This window comes from Gambusia affinis, linkage group LG03, assembly GCF_019740435.1.
Source record: "Gambusia affinis linkage group LG03, SWU_Gaff_1.0, whole genome shotgun sequence".
NCBI lineage: Eukaryota > Metazoa > Chordata > Actinopteri > Cyprinodontiformes > Poeciliidae > Gambusia > Gambusia affinis.
The window spans coordinates 24,048,480-24,067,559 of NC_057870.1; the positions used below are offsets into that span (position 1 = coordinate 24,048,480).

The 19,080-nt window shown below is 41.8% G+C and overlaps 1 protein-coding gene and 1 long non-coding RNA gene across 8 annotated transcripts in view; one reads left to right on the forward strand and one right to left on the reverse strand.

Annotated features, from left to right (window-relative positions):
• Window positions 1–16,692, forward strand: part of slc20a2 (solute carrier family 20 member 2) — a 57,899-nt gene extending 41,207 nt beyond the window's left edge. For 3 of the 5 annotated variants that reach the window (XM_044111926.1, XM_044111930.1, XM_044111929.1), the window contains exons 10-11: window positions 466–550; window positions 11,096–13,232. In XM_044111926.1, the coding sequence (XP_043967861.1) occupies window positions 466–550; window positions 11,096–11,260 (250 nt within the window). In that variant the 3' untranslated portion in view covers window positions 11,261–13,232. Of the gene's footprint in view, window positions 1–465; window positions 551–2,633; window positions 2,719–11,095 lie in introns of all 5 variants that reach the window. The other 2 variants (XM_044111927.1, XM_044111928.1) reach the window with 1 other exon arrangement.
• LOC122828402 lies at window positions 2,728–11,102 on the reverse strand. 3 transcript variants are annotated; one of them, XR_006370223.1, is made up of 5 exons: window positions 8,606–11,102; window positions 8,349–8,520; window positions 7,837–8,273; window positions 3,383–3,554; window positions 2,728–3,307 (listed from the first exon to the last, which is right to left on the reverse strand). It is a non-coding gene; the product is annotated as an uncharacterized LOC122828402 (long non-coding RNA). The 3 variants fall into 3 exon arrangements; XR_006370222.1 differs by having other exon boundaries at window positions 2,728–3,554; XR_006370224.1 differs by lacking the exons at window positions 2,728–3,307; window positions 3,383–3,554 and adding an exon at window positions 4,324–4,502.
• Window positions 16,693–19,080: the final 2,388 nt, after the last annotated feature.

Below are 19,080 nucleotides of genomic sequence, written 5' to 3' on the forward strand. Positions count from 1 at the left end.
AGTTTCAAGTTGCTGCCTTTGTGCTCTATAATTTTAATTCTGTGCTTTTCTGACTCATGAACATACATTTTGTGTATTTTCTGTGAATGCATTAACAATTTTCTCTTTCAGTTCATCCATTATTCTAGAGCCAAAGATCCCTGGAAACAGGGAGTGATTCCTGGAGAAATTATGTCTTCTTGTAAGCTTTAGGCTCTTTATAGTCACACCCATGTGTGATCACATGTCACCATACCTGAAATTACCAGCAAACACTCAGGACCTCACAGAACGTCTTTGTGTGTGGCTGTCTAATGAAGGGCTTTAGTAATTACAGTTTCATTGTTATTGTTTGACTGTGTGATGTGTAAACATGTAAGAACTGTTGAAATGTGCTTGGTGATGTGGATGCTGGGGAGGCGGTGCCTCCAGCAGCTCCGTCCAAGTCATTACAGTGAAGAACGTCTCCCCTCCCTCCTTCCACAGTGGATTCACTATTGAACTGGCCTCTGCACTCACAGTCGTGTTGGCTTCAAATATCGGAATCCCTGTCAGTACCACACACTGCAAGGTATGACCGAGTGGCCCCTCCCACTCCCTCAGACTGACCTCTTGACCCCTGCAGGTCCCTCCAGGGGAGAGGGGAGCTCACACTTTCCCCCAGGGCGCCAGGCCTTGGATTATCCCTGGAGACAGAAAGTAAATGCTCTAAAAATTGCTAAATTCTAACATTTGAATTATTGTCGTTAAAATTTTTGGATTTATGGCCATTTTTTGATGGCTTTGACAATCATTTTTGTTTTTGTTGTTTTTACTGAAAATATTTTTGATCGAGCTAATCTCAAAACATGGAAAGACTATAACATTGAACAAATATGATAAATTTATTAATTTGAAAATAGAGTTGAGATTTAGTAGATGTTTTGAGTATTTTAATACCTGGTGTGTCATTTATATAAAATTCTCAGCATTAACTGTTGAAGCTGGGTAATCAAATTTCAGTTCACACCTTTAGAGTCGAGAAATAAAGCAAAAACTATATGTATCCCAATAGACATGTGATCAATATCAATATATGATGTCTGATCAAATTTTCTATAATTTCACTGAACTGCATAGCATTCTGGGGGATGTAGGCTAGGCTAGGTGGGAAGCATCAGCTCACTCACTTACTCTTTGGTTGCCCAGCAACAACTTGTTGAGTAACATGTGCAGCAGCAGTTTCAGGTTTCATCAGCATGCCTCATTACTGCTTAAATAAAAAATAACAGCTTTGAGTGCAAAGAGAAAATTTGAATAACAGCCTGAAAGGAAGCAGGAAAAATCACTTCGCCAGTTTGACAGAATTTCACATATTTAAAATAAAATGCTAATCAATAATTATAGATATTGACTGACATAAAACCTTTATGTGAATATATTTTTGTACTATCCAGTCCAATCAGTTTCCCAGCCTGTTGTTAGCCTGTCTAGCCATAAATTAAAAAAATAAGAGTTATTAATATATATGAATTTTGATTCTATTTGCATGAAATAAATTGGTTAGAACTGATGTGATATCCGCTCATAGAAGTGATTGTAATTGTACTTCCACCATGATAAACAACAGACTGTTGTTCAATGAAACTGGGTCTGTGCTAGCAGTGTTAGCTGGGCTGCAGGAGCTCACTAGTATATAAACAGTTGAGTTTTTTTCTCATCATGACTAAGCAATTGATCAAAAAACTGCGACACCCACAAAATTATAAAATACATGCAATTTATAAAAGTTTTAGAAACAGTTTGGGGTTTACATACAAGATCTTTTTGCTTATGATAATTACATTAGCACCAAAGCATAATGTATGAAATATCACCCACAAAAGAGAAAAGATTATTTTACAAAACAGTTTTTTTTTGTTTTCTTGAGAAAAAGTTAATTTTTAAAAATCATTATTTTCAAAAAATATCAAAATTATTGCAAAAACCATTAAATCTGGTCATAAATACACCATTTTGGTGTAATAATGACTACTAAAATGTTTTTTAAGAAAATATTCTTGCCTTCAATGTAGTTTATTTTTTAAACAACCTTTTAAGATTAAGAGGTTTTGCTGTGCCATTGTTTAGACATAAATATCTCTATTGCACACACTTTAAAAAAACTGCAGCTTTATCATTTCAAGTGATTGCCAAAGCTATTTCATCTGCAGCCACTCCTTTATCAACTTTTCCTTTTAAAGTCCAGATTTTACCGTCCAGTCAGAGAACACTGTCGGACATTTTGGCCCATCCAGCCGTTCTCGGGCAGCCCTGGGCCTCAGTGTGCAGCTCCTCTCCCCAGCTCTTTTCAGGAACACCAGATCCAGACTGGAAGGCGAGGCGGAGCGGTCCAGTCCCAGTCCTGCCTGATCCCCGCCCCCTGCTCCCTCCTCCACACCTACATTACTCTGTTTCATTTCCACCAGCTCTCATAATGCTGCCCACTCAACACTGGCATGGTTTGGCGGTGGGTCCCCACCCTCCTGTGCTCGGTCGTAAGCCGACTTCCCCTCCACCGTCCCCCACCACTGGCTGGCGTCCTCCTACCCGATCCCACTGTTACACTTTGTTTTCCACTATTTTTTACCTCTGCCTCTTCATCTTTCTGTCTCTCCACTCATGTGTCTTCACAGCGGATTTTGCATTGAAGTAATGAGTGCGCTAACAGTGCTTGTTGCATCAAATGTGGGCATCCCAATAAGCTCCACCCACTGCAAGGTATTGGAGTTTATAAGCAGTTGAGTGAGGAGCCTCCACCACGAGAGCCCCTCTTCGGCGCTTCATCTCTAGCTCTTGATCACTGAAATCAATCACAACTCCTGAAGTTGAAGTTTTGATCTCTCTTGCAGTTTTTCTCCAGCAACTAAATTTCCAATTTTTCTTAAGGGGAACTTTGGAACATCAAAGATTGTACTTGGTTTGATACTGGGGATTAAGTTGTTACTCATAAATGTATTCGTAGTGTAGCTTACCTTAACAAATTATTATTTTTAACCCTGAAATTGTAAGGGTTTAAATCCCTTGCCATATTTAAACTTAAATTAATGAAAATGAGTTGCTTCTTTTGTAGAATTATAATAATCGGCTCTCATGTTGAATTATCTCTCAATTTTTTTCAGTTTTTTACTTATCTACATGTGATTTTATTTTTGATTCTGTCATGTTTGGCTCAACTTTCCTAACCCACATGCAGAACACGACAGGAGAATAGATGTTCCGTTAAAGGTTTATTTACAAAGAAATCAGAGAAATGTATCGCGGGCGGGGAAGCGTCTCCCAGGGAACGGCTCGCAGTCTGAATGACACACTAGGAAGGTAACAGAGAGATGATGAGTTTAAGGTCATGGGAATTGGGAGCTTCGAAGAAAAGGAGTGGTCTTACTTGTGGCGAGGTGGATTACGAGCTGGGGGAAGGGTTCCGGGCCGTAGGATCAGGTAGGTCTTCGAGTGGGTCCTTTGAGGGTCCAGAGGGAGAAGGCTGCGGCGGAGGGCGGACAGGTAAGAACAAGCGGGACAAGTTCTCGGAAGGGAACTCCACGTTTCCAGAGCGGCACCTGAAAGTGACAAGCAACAGGTGATTTACTCGAGAGGAAAACTCAGGTAAACACAGAGAGGCTCTTGTTCAGTGGCTCGGGCTACCATTGCAGGTTAACACTCAGGCGTTGAATGAGTGTCGGTCAGCTCCTCTTCAACATCCGAGCAGATGAGTGATCAGCAACCGGTGTGTCGGGAGATTCGACACACCCCTCCGGGACGGCAGCCTCTGGCACCCTCTAGTGGTAGGAACAAATAGGAACCCAACCCACAACTAAAACTGAACCAAAAACCCCAGTACCTAACAGTACCCCCCCCCTTAATGGTCGCCACCTGGCCTAGAAAACTGGATTGAAGCGAGCACGCGGTAGTCCCTTATAAGGGATGGATCCAAAATGAAGGAGCCGGGGACCCAGGAACGATCTTCCGGGCCGTAGCCCTCCCAATCAACGAGGTATCGCCAGCCGCGACCTCGTCGACGGGAGTCCACGATCCGGCGGACGGAGTAGGCCGGATGGCCATCAACTTCTCGGGGAGGAGGAGGGGGCTCGGAAGGAGGGCAGAGCGAGCTGGTCTGGACGGGTTTGATTCGAGAAACATGGAACGTGGGGTGAATGCGCAGGGAGGGAGGGAGGCGCAGGCGGACTGCAGTAGGGTTAATAACAGACTGAATTTCGAAAGGACCTATGAACTTGGGAGACAGTTTCTTGGACATAGATTTTAGCGGTATATCTTGTGTCGACAACCATACCTTCTGGCCGGGTGTAATCAGGGCGGGATCCTCCTGCGGTCAGCCAGCCTCTTGTTTTGGCCAGCTGTGCGGTTGAGTGCGTGAACCGTCTCCCTCCAGATCTTGTGACAACGGCGGATGTGGTGTTGCACCGATGTAACGGCAATGTCGACCTCTTCAGTCGCAAACAGCGGTGGCTGATACCCTATAGAGGCTTCGAAGGGGGACCGACCTGTGGCTGCAGAAACATGACAATTATGAGCATACTCCACCCATGGGAGAAAAATGCTCCAGTCAGCAGGGTTGGTGGATGTGAGGCAGCAGAGAGGATTCCAGTTCTTGATTCATACGCTCAGTCTGGCCATTGGTCTGTGGGTGGAACCCAGATGTCAGCGCTTACTCTTGCGTCAAGCGCTGAACAGAAACCTTTCCATACCTGTGGCGTAAACTGGGGTCCTCGGTCAGACAAAATCTCCACTGGAATGCCATGCAAGCGAAAAACATGTTTAACCAGTAATTGAGCTGTCTGAAAAGCAGATGGTAGTTTCGGAGGAAATTAAATGACAGGCCTTAGAAAGCGGTCTATTATGGTAAGGATTGTTGTCATACCTTTAGAAGAGGAAGGCCAGTGACAAAATCAATCGCAATGTGCGACCATGGGCGCTTGGGGACGGGTAAAGGTTAGAGGAGGCCCGAGGGAGGATTTATTCCTAGAACAAACAGGGCAGGCAGAAACGAATTCTTTAACATCCTTATGTATAGATGACCACCAAAACTTCCGGTTAATAAGAGCGATGGTACGGCTGATGCCCGGGTGTGCAGAAAACTTAGAGGAATGGATCCAGTGTAGAAAACGGGACCTGACTGTAGATGGAACATAAATTTTATTTGGGGAACAGGACTCGGGAGTGGGCTCGGTTCGCTGGGCTTGTCTTATAAGATCTTCGATCTCCCAAGAAACTGACGCTACCACACAGCTAGGAGGCAGAATCGTGGTAGAAACTCTGTCGGAGTCATCTGGAGAGTGAATACGTGAGAGGGCATCAGGTTTGATATTACGAGAACCAGGACGGAAGGAAATGGTGAGATTGAACCGGGAGAAAAACAGGGACCAGCGTGACTGCCGAGGATTAAGTCGCTTAGCAGATTGGAGGTAAGCCAGGTTCTTATGATCCGTCCAAACCAGCACGGGATGTTCAGCGCCCTCCAACCAGTGCCGCCACTCCTCTAAGGCCAGCTTGATGGCCAACAGTTCTCTATCGCCCACGTCATAGTTTCGCTCCGAGGGAGAAAGCCTACGGGAAAAAAAGGCACAGGGGTGAGTTTTGCCGTCAGTGTTCGAAACCTGTGATAGGACTGCTCCTACCCCCGTGTCAGAGGCATCAACCTCAACAATAAACTGCTTCTGGTCGGGTTGAACAAGGACCGGTGCAGACGCAAACAGGGATTTAAGTCTCTTGAATGCAGCGTCTGCTGCAACAGAAACTGGACTTGGTGAAGTTAGTGATGTTAGGGGTAAGGCAGTCTGACTGTAATTTCGAATGAAACGACGATAGAAGTTAGCAAATCCTAGGAACCGTTGGAGCTGTTTACGTGAGTCCGGGGTGGGCCAATCCAACACGGCTTTGATCTTCTCCTCTGTGGGTCTTATCTGCCCGCCCTCTAGAATATAACCAAGAAAGGAGATTGAAGCTTTGTGAAACTCACATTTCTCTGCCTTCACAAACAGTCTGTTTTCCAGGAGCCGCTGGAGGACGAGACGGACATGGCGACGGTGTTCCAAGAGGTTCTTAGAAAAGATGAGAATATCATCAAGGTACACAAAAACAAAAACATTAAGGAAGTCTCTCAGGACGTCGTTGACAAGTGCTTGGAAAAAAGCAGGGGCATTAGACAAACCAAAAGGCATGACCAAATACTCAAAGTGACCTAACGGAGTCTTGAAGGCCGTCTTCCACTCGTCACCTTGACGAATGCGAAGAAGATGGTACGCGTTTCTTAAGTCTAGTTTGGAAAAAATGGTGGAGCCGTGGACCGGTTCAAATGCAGATGATAATAGGGGCAGAGGATATTTATTCTTAACAGTTATTTGATTTAAACCCCTATAATCAATACAGGGACGGAGAGAGCCATCTTTCTTTCCCACAAAGAAGAATCCCGCCCCTAGAGGAGAGGAGGATGTGCGGATGATACCTGCAGCCAACGACTCCTTAATATACTTCTCCATAGTCTCCCGCTCAGGTCGGGAGATGTTATAGAGACGGCTGGATGGAAGGGGTGCTCCGGGTAGGAGATCGATGGCGCAGTCATATGGACGGTGAGGCGGAAGTGAAAGGGCCTTGGTTTTACTGAAAACTGGTGCCAGGTCATGGTACTCTGAGGGAATTGTAGACAGATCTAGTGAGGCTGCTGGTTCAGATTGCCTCGTGGGAGGACCTGGGGGAAACGCAGAGCGGAGGCAGGAAGCATGACAGGAAGTGGACCATGACTCAAGACGTTTGTCAGCCCAGTTAATATGTGGGTTATGACGTTGCAACCAGTTAAAACCGAGGATCACAGATGAGTTAGCGGTGGGGAAGACAAAAAAAGAAATCAACTCGCTGTGGTTACCGGAAATAATGAGACGCAGCGGCTTAGTCTGGTGAGTGATTCGGGGGAGCGACTGTCCGTCAATAGCTGTAACTCGGAGCGGAACAGGCAACTGAACGGTCTCTAGAGACAGCTGGTGGACTAATGCTGTGTCCATAAGATCTCGTTCGCACCCCGAATCAATGAAAACAGACAGCGGGAAATCATGGCTGCCGATGGCGAGGTTTGCCGGCAGTAACAGGCGAGGAGTTTCTTTGTTAAGAGGGAGGTCCGCCAGCCTCCTCATTCTTACTGGCGGACCTGACGGTTTAAACGCTCCGGGCAGGTGGCAATAAAATGGCCCGGGGCCCCGCAATAAAGACATAGCCGGGAAACCATGCGTTTCTGCCTCTCCTCCGGAGAGAGGCGAGTGCGGCCAATCTGCATGGGCTCGGGATCGCCAGCCCTTGGTGGTGGGGATTCAGGCAGAGTAATCGAGGGGCCAGCAAACATCTTAACCGCAGAGACTCTTCGGTTTCTTTCTTTGACTCGGGAACGGATCCTGGTATCCAGTCGGATAGATAGAGCTATTAACTGCTCTAAAGTTTGCGGTTCATCAAGGATGGCCAATTCATCCTTTATCGATTCGTTTAAGGCGTGAAAAAACGCACTTTTAAGAGCTGCGGCATCCCAGCCGGAAGCGGCTGCTCTAATTCTAAAGTCTATGGCAAAATCCGAAACGGTTCGTTGCCCTTGCTTCAAATTCCATAGCTCCCGTGAGTTAAAGGCTGTGTCCTGGTCCTGACCGAAAACTTGTTTAAACTCTTTTAAAAACTCATCAAAAGAGCAACCATAATTAGTGGGTGTGGGAAAACGGGCCTCAGCCCAGCATAGGGCGCGGTCAGACAGTAAGGACAGGATGTAAGCTATCTTCGAGCTATCATGTGAAAAACTTTGGGGCGAATGATTAAATATTATGGAGCACTGTAATATAAATCCCTTACATTTGTTGTGATCTCCAGAAAACCTTTCAGGAGTCGGCGGGCGGATCTCAGAAAACGTGGTTCTGGCCGGTGGAACTGGATCCGGAGTAGCGACTGGTTCTGGTGCCGGGGGTTGCGGAAGAGAATTCCGTAGAAATGTGGTTAACTCATCCAAGCGGCGATTGGTTTCAGCTTGGCGAGCACTCAGCTCCTGCAGGGCGGACTCGTGGGACTGAATTAGAGAGTGTTGTTCAGATAAAGTCTTCCTTATCGCGTCCGCTGGGCTAGGATTTTGGCCTGAGTGTTCTGTCATGTTTGGCTCAACTTTCCTAACCCACATGCAGAACACGACAGGAGAATAGATGTTCCGTTAAAGGTTTATTTACAAAGAAATCAGAGAAATGTATCGCGGGCGGGGAAGCGTCTCCCAGGGAACGGCTCGCAGTCTGAATGACACACTAGGAAGGTAACAGAGAGATGATGAGTTTAAGGTCATGGGAATTGGGAGCTTCGAAGAAAAGGAGTGGTCTTACTTGTGGCGAGGTGGATTACGAGCTGGGGGAAGGGTTCCGGGCCGTAGGATCGGGTAGGTCTTCGAGTGGGTCCTTTGAGGGTCCAGAGGGAGAAGGCTGCGGCGGAGGGCGGACAGGTAAGAACAAGCGGGACAAGTTCTCGGAAGGGAACTCCACGTTTCCAGAGCGGCACCTGAAAGTGACAAGCAACAGGTGATTTACTCGAGAGGAAAACTCAGGTAAACACAGAGAGGTTCTGGTTCAGTGGCTCGGGCTACCATTGCAGGTTAACACTCAGGCGTTGAATGAGTGTCGGTCAGCTCCTCTTCAACATCCGAGCAGATGAGTGATCAGCAACCGGTGTGTCGGGAGATTCGACACACCCCTCCGGGACGGCAGCCTCTGGCACCCTCTAGTGGTAGGAACAAATAGGAACCCAACCCACAACTAAAACTGAACCAAAAACCCCAGTACCTAACAGATTCCAAACCAGTAGTTAATCATTTACTCGGTTTTTGAATGATGGCACTTTTGGATTTCAGTCATAAAAGCTTCAAATAATCTGCATACTGAAACTGTCATAAAATAGTACATCTCTAGCATAAAAATTTCTTTGAGACAATTCTGTATTTTGCAAATATTCTGCCTAGAGGTTTTTTAAATCAATGTTCCCCAGTTATTTAGTAGTTGAGTTATTGAATTTGGCGCCTTTGGGTGTCCATGTACTGAGGCTTGAATTCCTTGAGGGGAAACTGCAGGAGACTCAAAACTGGTGTCCAGTTACTGATGATCAGTTTGTCTAAATATCACTATTATCACCATCAGCACCATTCCTTATCTCCATTTCTCACATACAACCCTGTCATGTTTCTTCCCTAAAATTGTGGATAATCTGCTGCTTTGCCAAGATGCTAAATCTAATGATGGTTAGAGGTTTATGATTGTGGTAATTATGTAATTTTTAAATGATTTGGTCTGGAGATGTACTGATGTTTTTGGTGAAATGCCATCTAAAAAACTAAATTCTAATTTGTAAACTGATTGGATTTAAAGCCATTTGTTATTTTAAGCTGAGAGAGTGAAACTGAGATTTCTCAGTGTCCTTCAAAGTCTTTAGCAATAAATTAACTTCTTATCCGTGCATCTCCAATGGTTTGTGTGAAGGAGAGAGTGTGAGGATTTATGGGCATTGATTGGGTTTCATTAACTTGTGTCGGGTCCGACTGATCTTTCTCTTAGATTGAGCTTTTCTCTTTTTGTTGAGGCTAAATTGATGCCCAGTCCTTGGTGTGAGTCAATATAAGACGATTGTGTACAGTGACTTTGCTGTTTCAGAGGATCTGTGGGCAGGCGACACTAAGACTGAGGTTTAACTGCATGCAAATTATCTAAAAACTATTTTTTTTTCTATTTCTTGGAGTATTGAGGTTCATGTTGGTGACAAACAATTTGACAAGAATCTCCCATACGAACCTCCAGGTCTTAGTGTTGCTCACTGTTTGTCTGTCTGACCTTTCATCTACTAATGTGGACTGATTTAAATGTGTCAGGGGAGGTCGGCAGAGATCAGAGTGCGCTCTGCGCCTCACGTTTCTCTGGCTGAATGCGAGCAGACGGCTAAGTGTTACCTGCTGCTCTGACTGACAGCAAGTCACTGCACATGATTCTCAAACATGTCTGAAATTGTATTTTTCTTCCAACTGAACTGGGTTCCTGCTATTTAAGGTAAATAAAAAATGCATAGGTGAAAGTCTGACACTGAGTGTGTTTCATAGGCTAGACCTGCTTGTGTCAAACTTTCACGCGAGAATTAATTTTCTTTTGCTTTAGTCGGTAATAACTTCCAGGCTTGCCGTTACTAACACACATTTGAGTCTGAAATGTGAAGAGCTGCAGGCTGCACACGCTCTTCTATTCACAGCTGACCTCTGTCACTTCTCTTATCAGCTCAGATATTATTAGCAATTTTACTCAGGCTCTTCCTTTTTGAGAATGCTAAACTTTATTGCGAAAGGATAAGAACCTTTACTGGTTCGCAGATATAAATAAATAAAGAAATAAATAAATACAAAATCTAGTCAAATGCTTCTGATTACACAGAAGTGTAGCACTCAATCTGTTAAGTTGTTGAAGAAGCTAATAGCTACACAGACCGATTTGTTGACACGCCTGGTAAAGATGTGGAAAAAGCATGAATAAATTATACAATACATCACTCAGTGACCGAATTACCTCCTGATACATTCAAGTTCTACATAGAAAATAAAAAATAGAAATAAAAAAAACTGTATGATTTTAAAGAGAAGGCTGAAAAAAGTGGCTGCCATGGTCATTTAACAAAGCAATTATCCAAAATATATCTAAGATCCATCTCTGTGTGCTCCAATCTTGGAACATGCTGTCCCGTTCACAGAAGGGGAGATATACAAAAGAGTAGCCAGAAGTTACCAATATCTGAGCCACATACTAATTTTTTTTCCCTTACTTGCATAAATATTCAAAAAAGGGTGGATATTTAATATGCAGCTGTGATGACAGAAGAATTTATTAGAAATCTTTACCTGAGGTGCCAATAAATTTTTTTCACAGCTGTGTATTTGAGCTGAGCCAGGACGGTGATGTCTAATGGAAGTGAAAATATTCTGGCCACATAGTCCTGAGAACCGCAAAGACACCCTGCAGCTCTTCACCATCTCTGCAACCTTCGGACGCGTTCAGTTCTGCTGCTGATTGCCTTTCTGTCTCTTCTCTCCATCCGCGCCGTCCAGGTGGGCTCGGTCGTAGCCGTGGGCTGGATCCGCTCCCAGAAAGCCGTGGACTGGCACCTCTTCAGGAACATCTTCCTGGCCTGGTTCGTCACGGTGCCGGTGGCTGGCCTGTTCAGCGCCGCCGTCATGGCCCTGTTCGTCTATGGCATCCTGCCCTTCGTCTGAGGGGGGAAGTGGCCGGGAGGGCGAGCGGTGGAGAATGGAAGAGGGGAGTCAGAGAAGGGGAAACTTGGAAGGAAATCGTAGCTTGGGTGTTGTTGAGGGAAGGCAAGCAGGAACCGGAGTGAGTGAGGTGAAGGAGAAGAGTTTGAGGAAGCTGCAGAGGTTTACAAATGGACTTTGGTTGTACTAAGAGGTTGGTTCCCACGCTGCCTGGCTCTGTCGTCCGGAAATCCTCTCAACTCCTTTGAGTTTCAATCAGTTCATATTTATTCTCTTTTTGGGGGGAAAATGCATCATTCAGTCTGCTGTAAATACAGAAATAGGAAATTTACCTTTTAATTAAAAAAAGAAATTAAGAATTAAAAAAAGAAAAAGTAACCATACTAGTGAGCACATTTCCGATATCCGAAAGGAAAAAAAAGTGTATATATTGTCGTTCTGACTGTGATCTGTTGTATTACGGCTTGCTTTGGCACACAAAAATAAGAAAAGACGTGCGTGTGGTTAACCAACCCATCCATCATGTCCGTTTTTAAACACGCCAGCTAGGTACAACCGGTGCCAAAAGGAAAGGATGCCTCAGAAAAAGAGTCGTGCAACGTTTTATTTTCCATGATACCATAGAAACCTAATTTACTAAAGGATTTGATTTTCATTTTTGTGGAGAGCTCCTGTATGTTTTTAGAGATGAGTCTCATATTTTTTAATGATGTATTATAATGTAATTTGTACTGTAAATACTGTCCTTTATGGAGTTTGGCAGTGGGATCCTGGCTTGTTTTTATTGTTGTAGAGAGAGGGTGGGAGGGGGGCTCTTCATCTTATCGTCATCATACAAAGTATGATTCATGCTCAAGGTTCAGAGTAGGAGAGAAAAAAGTGTGGTTTGATTGGAAACGGCTCAGTTTGAGGAAATGAACCAGAAAGGTTGGGTTGGGAAAGATAGGTCACTCTCCTCAGAGTCGATCCATGCCAAAGTCGACATTTCAGCATGCCAATTTAGAGCCGAAAGATGCCAAAACACTAAAACTGAGCTGAGGCGTGCGAGCGCAAACTGACGAGGTCCCATAACATATCTTTATCCTTATGCCTTTATTTTCATACATACAGCTGAGTCACTGTCATGTCGAACCCTACTTTCACATGATAAATGGTATCATATCCAACACTAAAACATGTAAAGAAAGCGGACTCCAGCAAAAGGCAGCATAGCTCCTCAGTGTGTTCAAAGTGCAGAGGCGTCTTCTGCCCGCCGGTGCTAAAAGTTCAATTTGATTCAATACAGTCAGAGTGAAGGCTCACCTAAAGCCTGGTGCAGGATTTCAGGCTGCTCATAACACTAAATATCATAAGACATCTGTCTTAAAGAGATGGTCAGGGACGACAAGAAGTGAGGCTTTGTTAGAGGTTTGTAAGCAGTTTATTTCTAACCTGCAGAGGGAAACTCTGATTTTTTATTTTGTGGGCTTAACTTCCAGAATTTATATCTGGAAGTTAAATCAGACTTCAACTGCAAGTCAGAAAAAAAAACTGTTTGGTAGTGGTATCCATGGTAACTATTAGTAATAAAAAATGATCACGGCAAAATTCTTTGTTTAATGTGTTTAAACTCTTAAGGAACAGTTTTTCAACTAGTGATTGTGGAGCACTGCATCCCATTGATTTATGAAAGACGAACCGTAAGAAGCACTAAAACATAGTTTATACCTCCACCAACCACATTCAGTGAGCCTAGCAGCCATTTTGTATGTTAAACCTAGGGCTGTTGGATACCTCCAAACTTTCAAAGTCTTGACTTCAGTTTAGATTTCAAGGGGCATTCTTGTATTTATGATTTGGATGTTAGAAATTGATCTTATGATCTTAATTTTATATAAATCGCAATTAACTGTGATTAGAGGCTACTGCTAATTGCTAATCTGAGCAGAGTCGGTTCAAAAACAGACTTTTGTTAGCAACCCAACTCTTAAAAATATCCCAGCACTTTATGTGCAGATTATTTATAAGGCAAAGAAAGGTTGTCTCCTTACTTCATCCTTAAGCAGTTTGGTCCAAACCTAAAACTTGTAAACAAGCTATTTTGAAACTTAACCATTACTTATTAATTTATTAATGGGTTTTATTAAGAGGTTTTAATTCCCAATGTTCATAAAAACATTGAAATCTTAATTTTAGTAGATATTTACCATTAACTCTGCTTTCACTCCCTGTTTGGGCAAATTTATTCTTATGAAATATGACAGGTTATGATCAAACCGAAAAATTTAGTCATGTCAAATATATTCCTTTTTTAAGAGGTCTCTTAATTGTATACAATCTGATATTTTAAGCTCCTTACTCATGCTAAAAGTAAGAAGAAACTTTAAATTTACTTCCCTCAGTAACAGCTTCAACACCACCAATTGTTTTTGTTATTGCGACCTGGTAGCTCTTCATTCATTGATGGCAGAAAGATCTGGTTTCCACTGAGCTGGAATCTGGCTGTAAATCTGCCCACCAAATTAATTTCTCAGTGAATCTCCACTAGCATTAGCATAGTAGCATTTGCCAAAATCACATTTAAAATTTTAAGATGATAGAAACTGGTGTCACTCATATGAGCAGTTAGTTTTGGCCTCTGGATTAACATGTTTGCATTTAGCCTAAATGGAGATGCCATTTTTTGCTACAGGAAAGATTTTCGCTCTCTATTGTCTGTTTACAGAACCTCACTTCTAAAATCCTGAACTATCCCTTTGATCTCATTTTATCTGAAAGTGAAAGTGATTTAGAAAATAAAAAAACTGATCATCACCAGCTTTTAAAACAAGGTCACCTAGGTGACCTGCAGATGAACAAAGTCTAAAGTTATTTTTGTTTGAACAAACTCTATGCCAGCTGTTGGATGTTTTTGTTGTTTTTGTGGTGTGTTTCCTGTTTTTTTTTTTTTATTTTCTTCATGAACAAATCTATGCTTAAGTAGCCACATGCCTTGTAACGTGTTTTACTTTGTGCAGAGACGGTAAAATAATTCAGTACTGTGGTGTTTACATTGTAACCATATTGTAGAGTATCTGTTTAAAAAAAACAAACTGTTGCCTAATGATGCCAATGAAAGACAAACTATTAACCATGAATTTTTAAGTGCAAGTAAAACAAAACAGAATATAACCAGAAGTGTCTAGAGAGAACGAGAGCATTGAGAGGAAGTGTGTTTGATTTTGTTTCTTTTTTCCCTCAGTCAGCTTTGTAGTAGTGCTGATCATGATCCCTGTCACTTTACACTGCTACTGCAATGTGTTAACACTACATGTGTGGGTGCAATTCAGTGATGAAAAGAATAACTAGAGAAATCTCATCAAAACTATATATTTTTCTACCATATCTGCGTTTTAACCTGGGTGAGCTTCCGCGCACTTTTAGAGGGAGACGCTGTGGGCTTGAAATATGGAGGAACTGCGGGAAATATTCCCGTCCACGTCTGTTTTGGCACTCGTGCCCACTCCCACTGAGCCCAGTGTCTTCTTCTAACATGTAGATTGACGTGTCGATCGCGAGTAGATCAGATTTTGAAATGACCATTTTTATTTTTGAACTATAGATGAAAACACTTTGTAATTTTGTTTCCCTACTACATTGACTTTGGCAGTGAGCCGCCAGAGGAGGACAGCTCTGCTATGACATCATGTCTAAAATGCAAAAAAAAAAAAAAAAAAAGTTTCCCCTTCAGGGTTTGCTTGCTGGTTTCTGAGCAGCTGACCTCCCTTGCAGCTCATGACCTTTTCCTCTGTCACAAATCGTGCTGCACAGAGGCCTGCACAGAGCCGGCATGTTCACTTCCTCATGATTTCTGATTTCTGCTGAGGAAGAAGTGCACCTTTTGTCTGTAAGCAGTCATTGTAACTTGTCATGTGGAAAAATATAAAAGTACAAAGCCAAAGATTTTCCCAGTATAATTAATCTGAATTTTCTTTAAAAAAAAAAAAAAAAAAAAACTTGCTTGCTCATATTTTTCCTCCTGCTGAATGCATCTCGAACAAGACTTGCAGGCACACAACGTGCAGCAGGCAGTTTAACTCAACGCATGGCTTTCAATTTGGGAAAAGAGCCAGACAAGCTATTCTCCACACATATAGGCCTTCACTGACATTTGACCTTGCGACCTTTCCGCAGGGAGACGGCTGTAATCAGCACACAGAGCAGAATTTCATTTTACAGAGATGGAATTAAAATCTCTCTTAAGCATTAACCCTTGCATTGATTTCAGCTGCTTCCATAGCGCCCTCTACAGATGCTAGACATATTTAAATCCTTATTTTTTTATTTTTTTATTTTTTACAGCAGTAGCATATATCTTAACTGAAAGCTACTGTAATAAAAAGTGAAATTATTTCTACATAATATTTTTCTGAGTGTGGAGTGCACTTCAAAGACGAATGGTGTTTTGCTTTTCAGCAGCAGGAGGCTGATATTCTAGCTCCTCATCTTGTGGCGTTTCAAGTGAACATCAACACGCTGTGCAAGCCTCTTGTGCAACTCGCTTTCCCTTGTTTTTTTTGTTTTTTTTTGTTCTTCATGCATTCGTCGTCCTGATAGGCCAAAAGGGCACATTGCTCAGTCCTAGGGGAGAAAAAGATAAAACATTAAATAAAAAACATTACATATTGTTTTTGAAACTTTAAAGTTAATAAATTGATTTATCTGACATTTGATCCAAAACTTTGTGTGCACAAAAACATTACAAAGTACCCTCAAGACAGAAAAAACTGAAATTTCATAAATGAAAAGTGTTTTTTCATTTTTTTTTTCAGTTCACTCCAGTAAATTCAGCCGATAGATGATGTACTTTGCCACTTTCCTCATCATAAAGAGGGGCATCATTTTGGCAACTGGCTAAATTGTCATTTAGGGAGTAAGTATGCTTCTGTTTTATTGTTATAATAATTTTATAAACAGAAACTGCACAGAATGTGCCATTTTCTTCTCGCTCCCTGAATGTACATCACAAACTGTTAAAGGTGCAAACCTCGTCACTTGACCGGTGTAATAGCGCCCTCTCATGGTTGCATAGGACCAGCTGTCATTACAGATAAAAGAAGAGGGGTTAAAAAAATCAGACCTTCATCTGAACATGGCGTGCCACAGTCTGTTTGTTTGTCTGGTCGTTTTTGTAATAAAACGTGCTCCTTGGCCGGCCTGCAGGCTTTGCAGTTCTGTGTCGTCTTCTTACTGTTTACTGCTTCTCAACTGTCCGGTCCTTTTAAAAGGTAAATAGAAGAAAAAAAATGCAAAGAAATTCAGGATAAACTGTAGCTTGCTTCAACAACAACAAAAAAAATCTTATGCTCTTCTGATTTGCATATGTCGTACTGTAATGTTTTATTTAAGAATTTTAGTGGGAAAAAATGTCATTTAAACTAAATTATGGGAATTAAAATTACAAAGGATACCTAAAACAAATGAGTTGTGTTTTTATTTTTGGAGTGGTGTCTGTATGCTGAAGTTTCTGTTTCTCTAAGTACTCATCAGTAATTCAGGTAAGAATGTGGTCATGTCACTTGGACAGTTATAGTTATGTTTTTTTTCAGTGAGAATTTGACCAACTAAAACCATAAGTGCAGAACAGATATTAAAATGTAATTTTCTTTAAGTTCACTATACAAATATAACATAATTTATATAGTTCTCTATTTTTGTCTCACTCACCCGACACCCTTGCTTGCTTTCACAGTCTATCGTCTCTGTTTTTATTCAATGTACACAAAGTTCAAGTTTCAACCCCAAACTTTATTATATCGTGGGGGAATTTATTTTAAGTAGAAACAAATGAATTTGCTTTCAGTTCTCTTGAGTCTATAGCCTCAAGAACCGTTTTCACTGCAATTACTGCTGGAGAATGGCTATTATTCAAGCAAACGTGATTAAAGTTTCAATAATGAATAACATTTCCTGAAAGTCAGAGGGGAAAGAAACAGAGATTGATCCCATGTAAAACATGCTTCCATGACTTTAGTCCCGTTTCCTCAACCCCCTTTACTTCACATACTCTCCGTCTCCTACGGATACCGACATGGACAAAGGCTGCGTGAATCTGCCACATCTTTTCAGGCTGATCTTACTTGGATGTTGGCACACACTTTCCCAGCAGCGTGTCTGTGTCTGCTGGGTTTAATTTAAGAAACCTCTCCAGTAATGCTTGGACAAAAAAAGGCTGGATTAATTCTTGCACACAGCAAGTGACACCGTGTACATTTAACGGGATAATGCCTCCTATTTCATGTCGGTTAAATCAGTAACCAAAAAGAAATGGAAACCATAACCCTCCTGCTGCCTGGGGCTTTGAAAAGCTCTTAAAATGATGGAGGGCACTGTTTCTGTTTTGTAAAAGGTATTTGTTTGTGGTTTGTCATCCTAATTGACAACAGGAAGTCTTTTGGCTGTTTATAAAAATGCGGCTTCTGCAAATTATAAAAGCTCCCATCAGGGAGTCGTTTATAGAGCTCAAAGTTTCGAACCGTTTTAAATTACAGCTTAGATTTAATGAAAATGAACTAAAACCTAGATAAACACGTTTTTGGTCTTTTTGTTTCAAACAAATTGGCTTTGGTTTATGTTGATCTTAACACTGCAAAAATATTAATGCTCCTCGGACATTTTCATTATTTTATAAACAAATTGAATTGTAAATAGCTCAGAATTATGGCTTGCCTTTGTATTTAGTTCCATGTACTGTTTCAATCCAATACAATTACCTCCAATTAGTAACCACGTGTGTCTAATTTATAATCTCGGTATGGCCGCAGCTGTTCTGTGGAGGCTTCAGAGGTTTGCTGGAAAACATTCTGGTGAGTCTACAATGCGCTCTTGGAGTAATTTTCTTGGTTGGAGATTCCTGTGAAGGTTCCACTTTCTAATAATAGATAATAGTTCTCTGGCGTCCCAAAGCCTCAGAGATGCCTTTGTAAACTTTTACCGACAGACCAATGTCAATTTCTTTAGATCAGGCCATGAAGTGCTGCTTCTGATCTTTTAACCTATATTATGTAGTCAGATGGGTTCTCTTTGGGGAATTTCCTGATGTTGCATTGTGTCTTCTTAGGTTATTGTTGAAATTAAAATCCTGAAATATTTATGTGCATCAAAAAAGTGGTACCTTTTTTACAGCACTGTATGCGGTTTGCTATAACAACTGAATTACAGAAATGAATGACCTTTTTATTAAACTGAAGATTCACCTCTAGGTTGTATTTGTTCCTGGTTCAAATATGTGGCCATTCCTGTGTTTCATAAAGTGTGTAATGCTTTTCATATTTCCCAGATAGAATTTCAAAAACTTGTTTTCTGAGTGAATCGTTCTGAGAAATAACACAGCTGCGCTCAAGTCAGGGAAACAACCTGAGGGTGGAAAGACATTTTTCCTCAGTCCAATCTGTAAATTAATGAATTTTCATTAAAATAAGCAGAAACAAGATTAGACTAGTTTCTCCTAGTTCTTTAGAACATATAAGGTTAAAACTTTTTACTTTATTTATTGAATTAGGCGAGTTATTGCTGGTTAATATAATTTTTTTTAAAGACGACTGCAGAAGACAGCTGTAAACAAGGACAACTGCTCTACTTTTCTTTTTACTTTTTGTTTTTATGATGTAAAGCACTTTGTACTGCCTTGTTGCTGAAATGGGCTACACAAATAAACTTGCGCAATCGATGCATCAGGAGATGACAGGACTACATGAGATTGAACTCGACCTGGAAGGTATGTGTTTATTTTTTTTATACCATTATTCTGTACATGCTCGCCAGGAAAATTGGCAACTGGGGAAAAAATAAAAGCCAAAAAAATA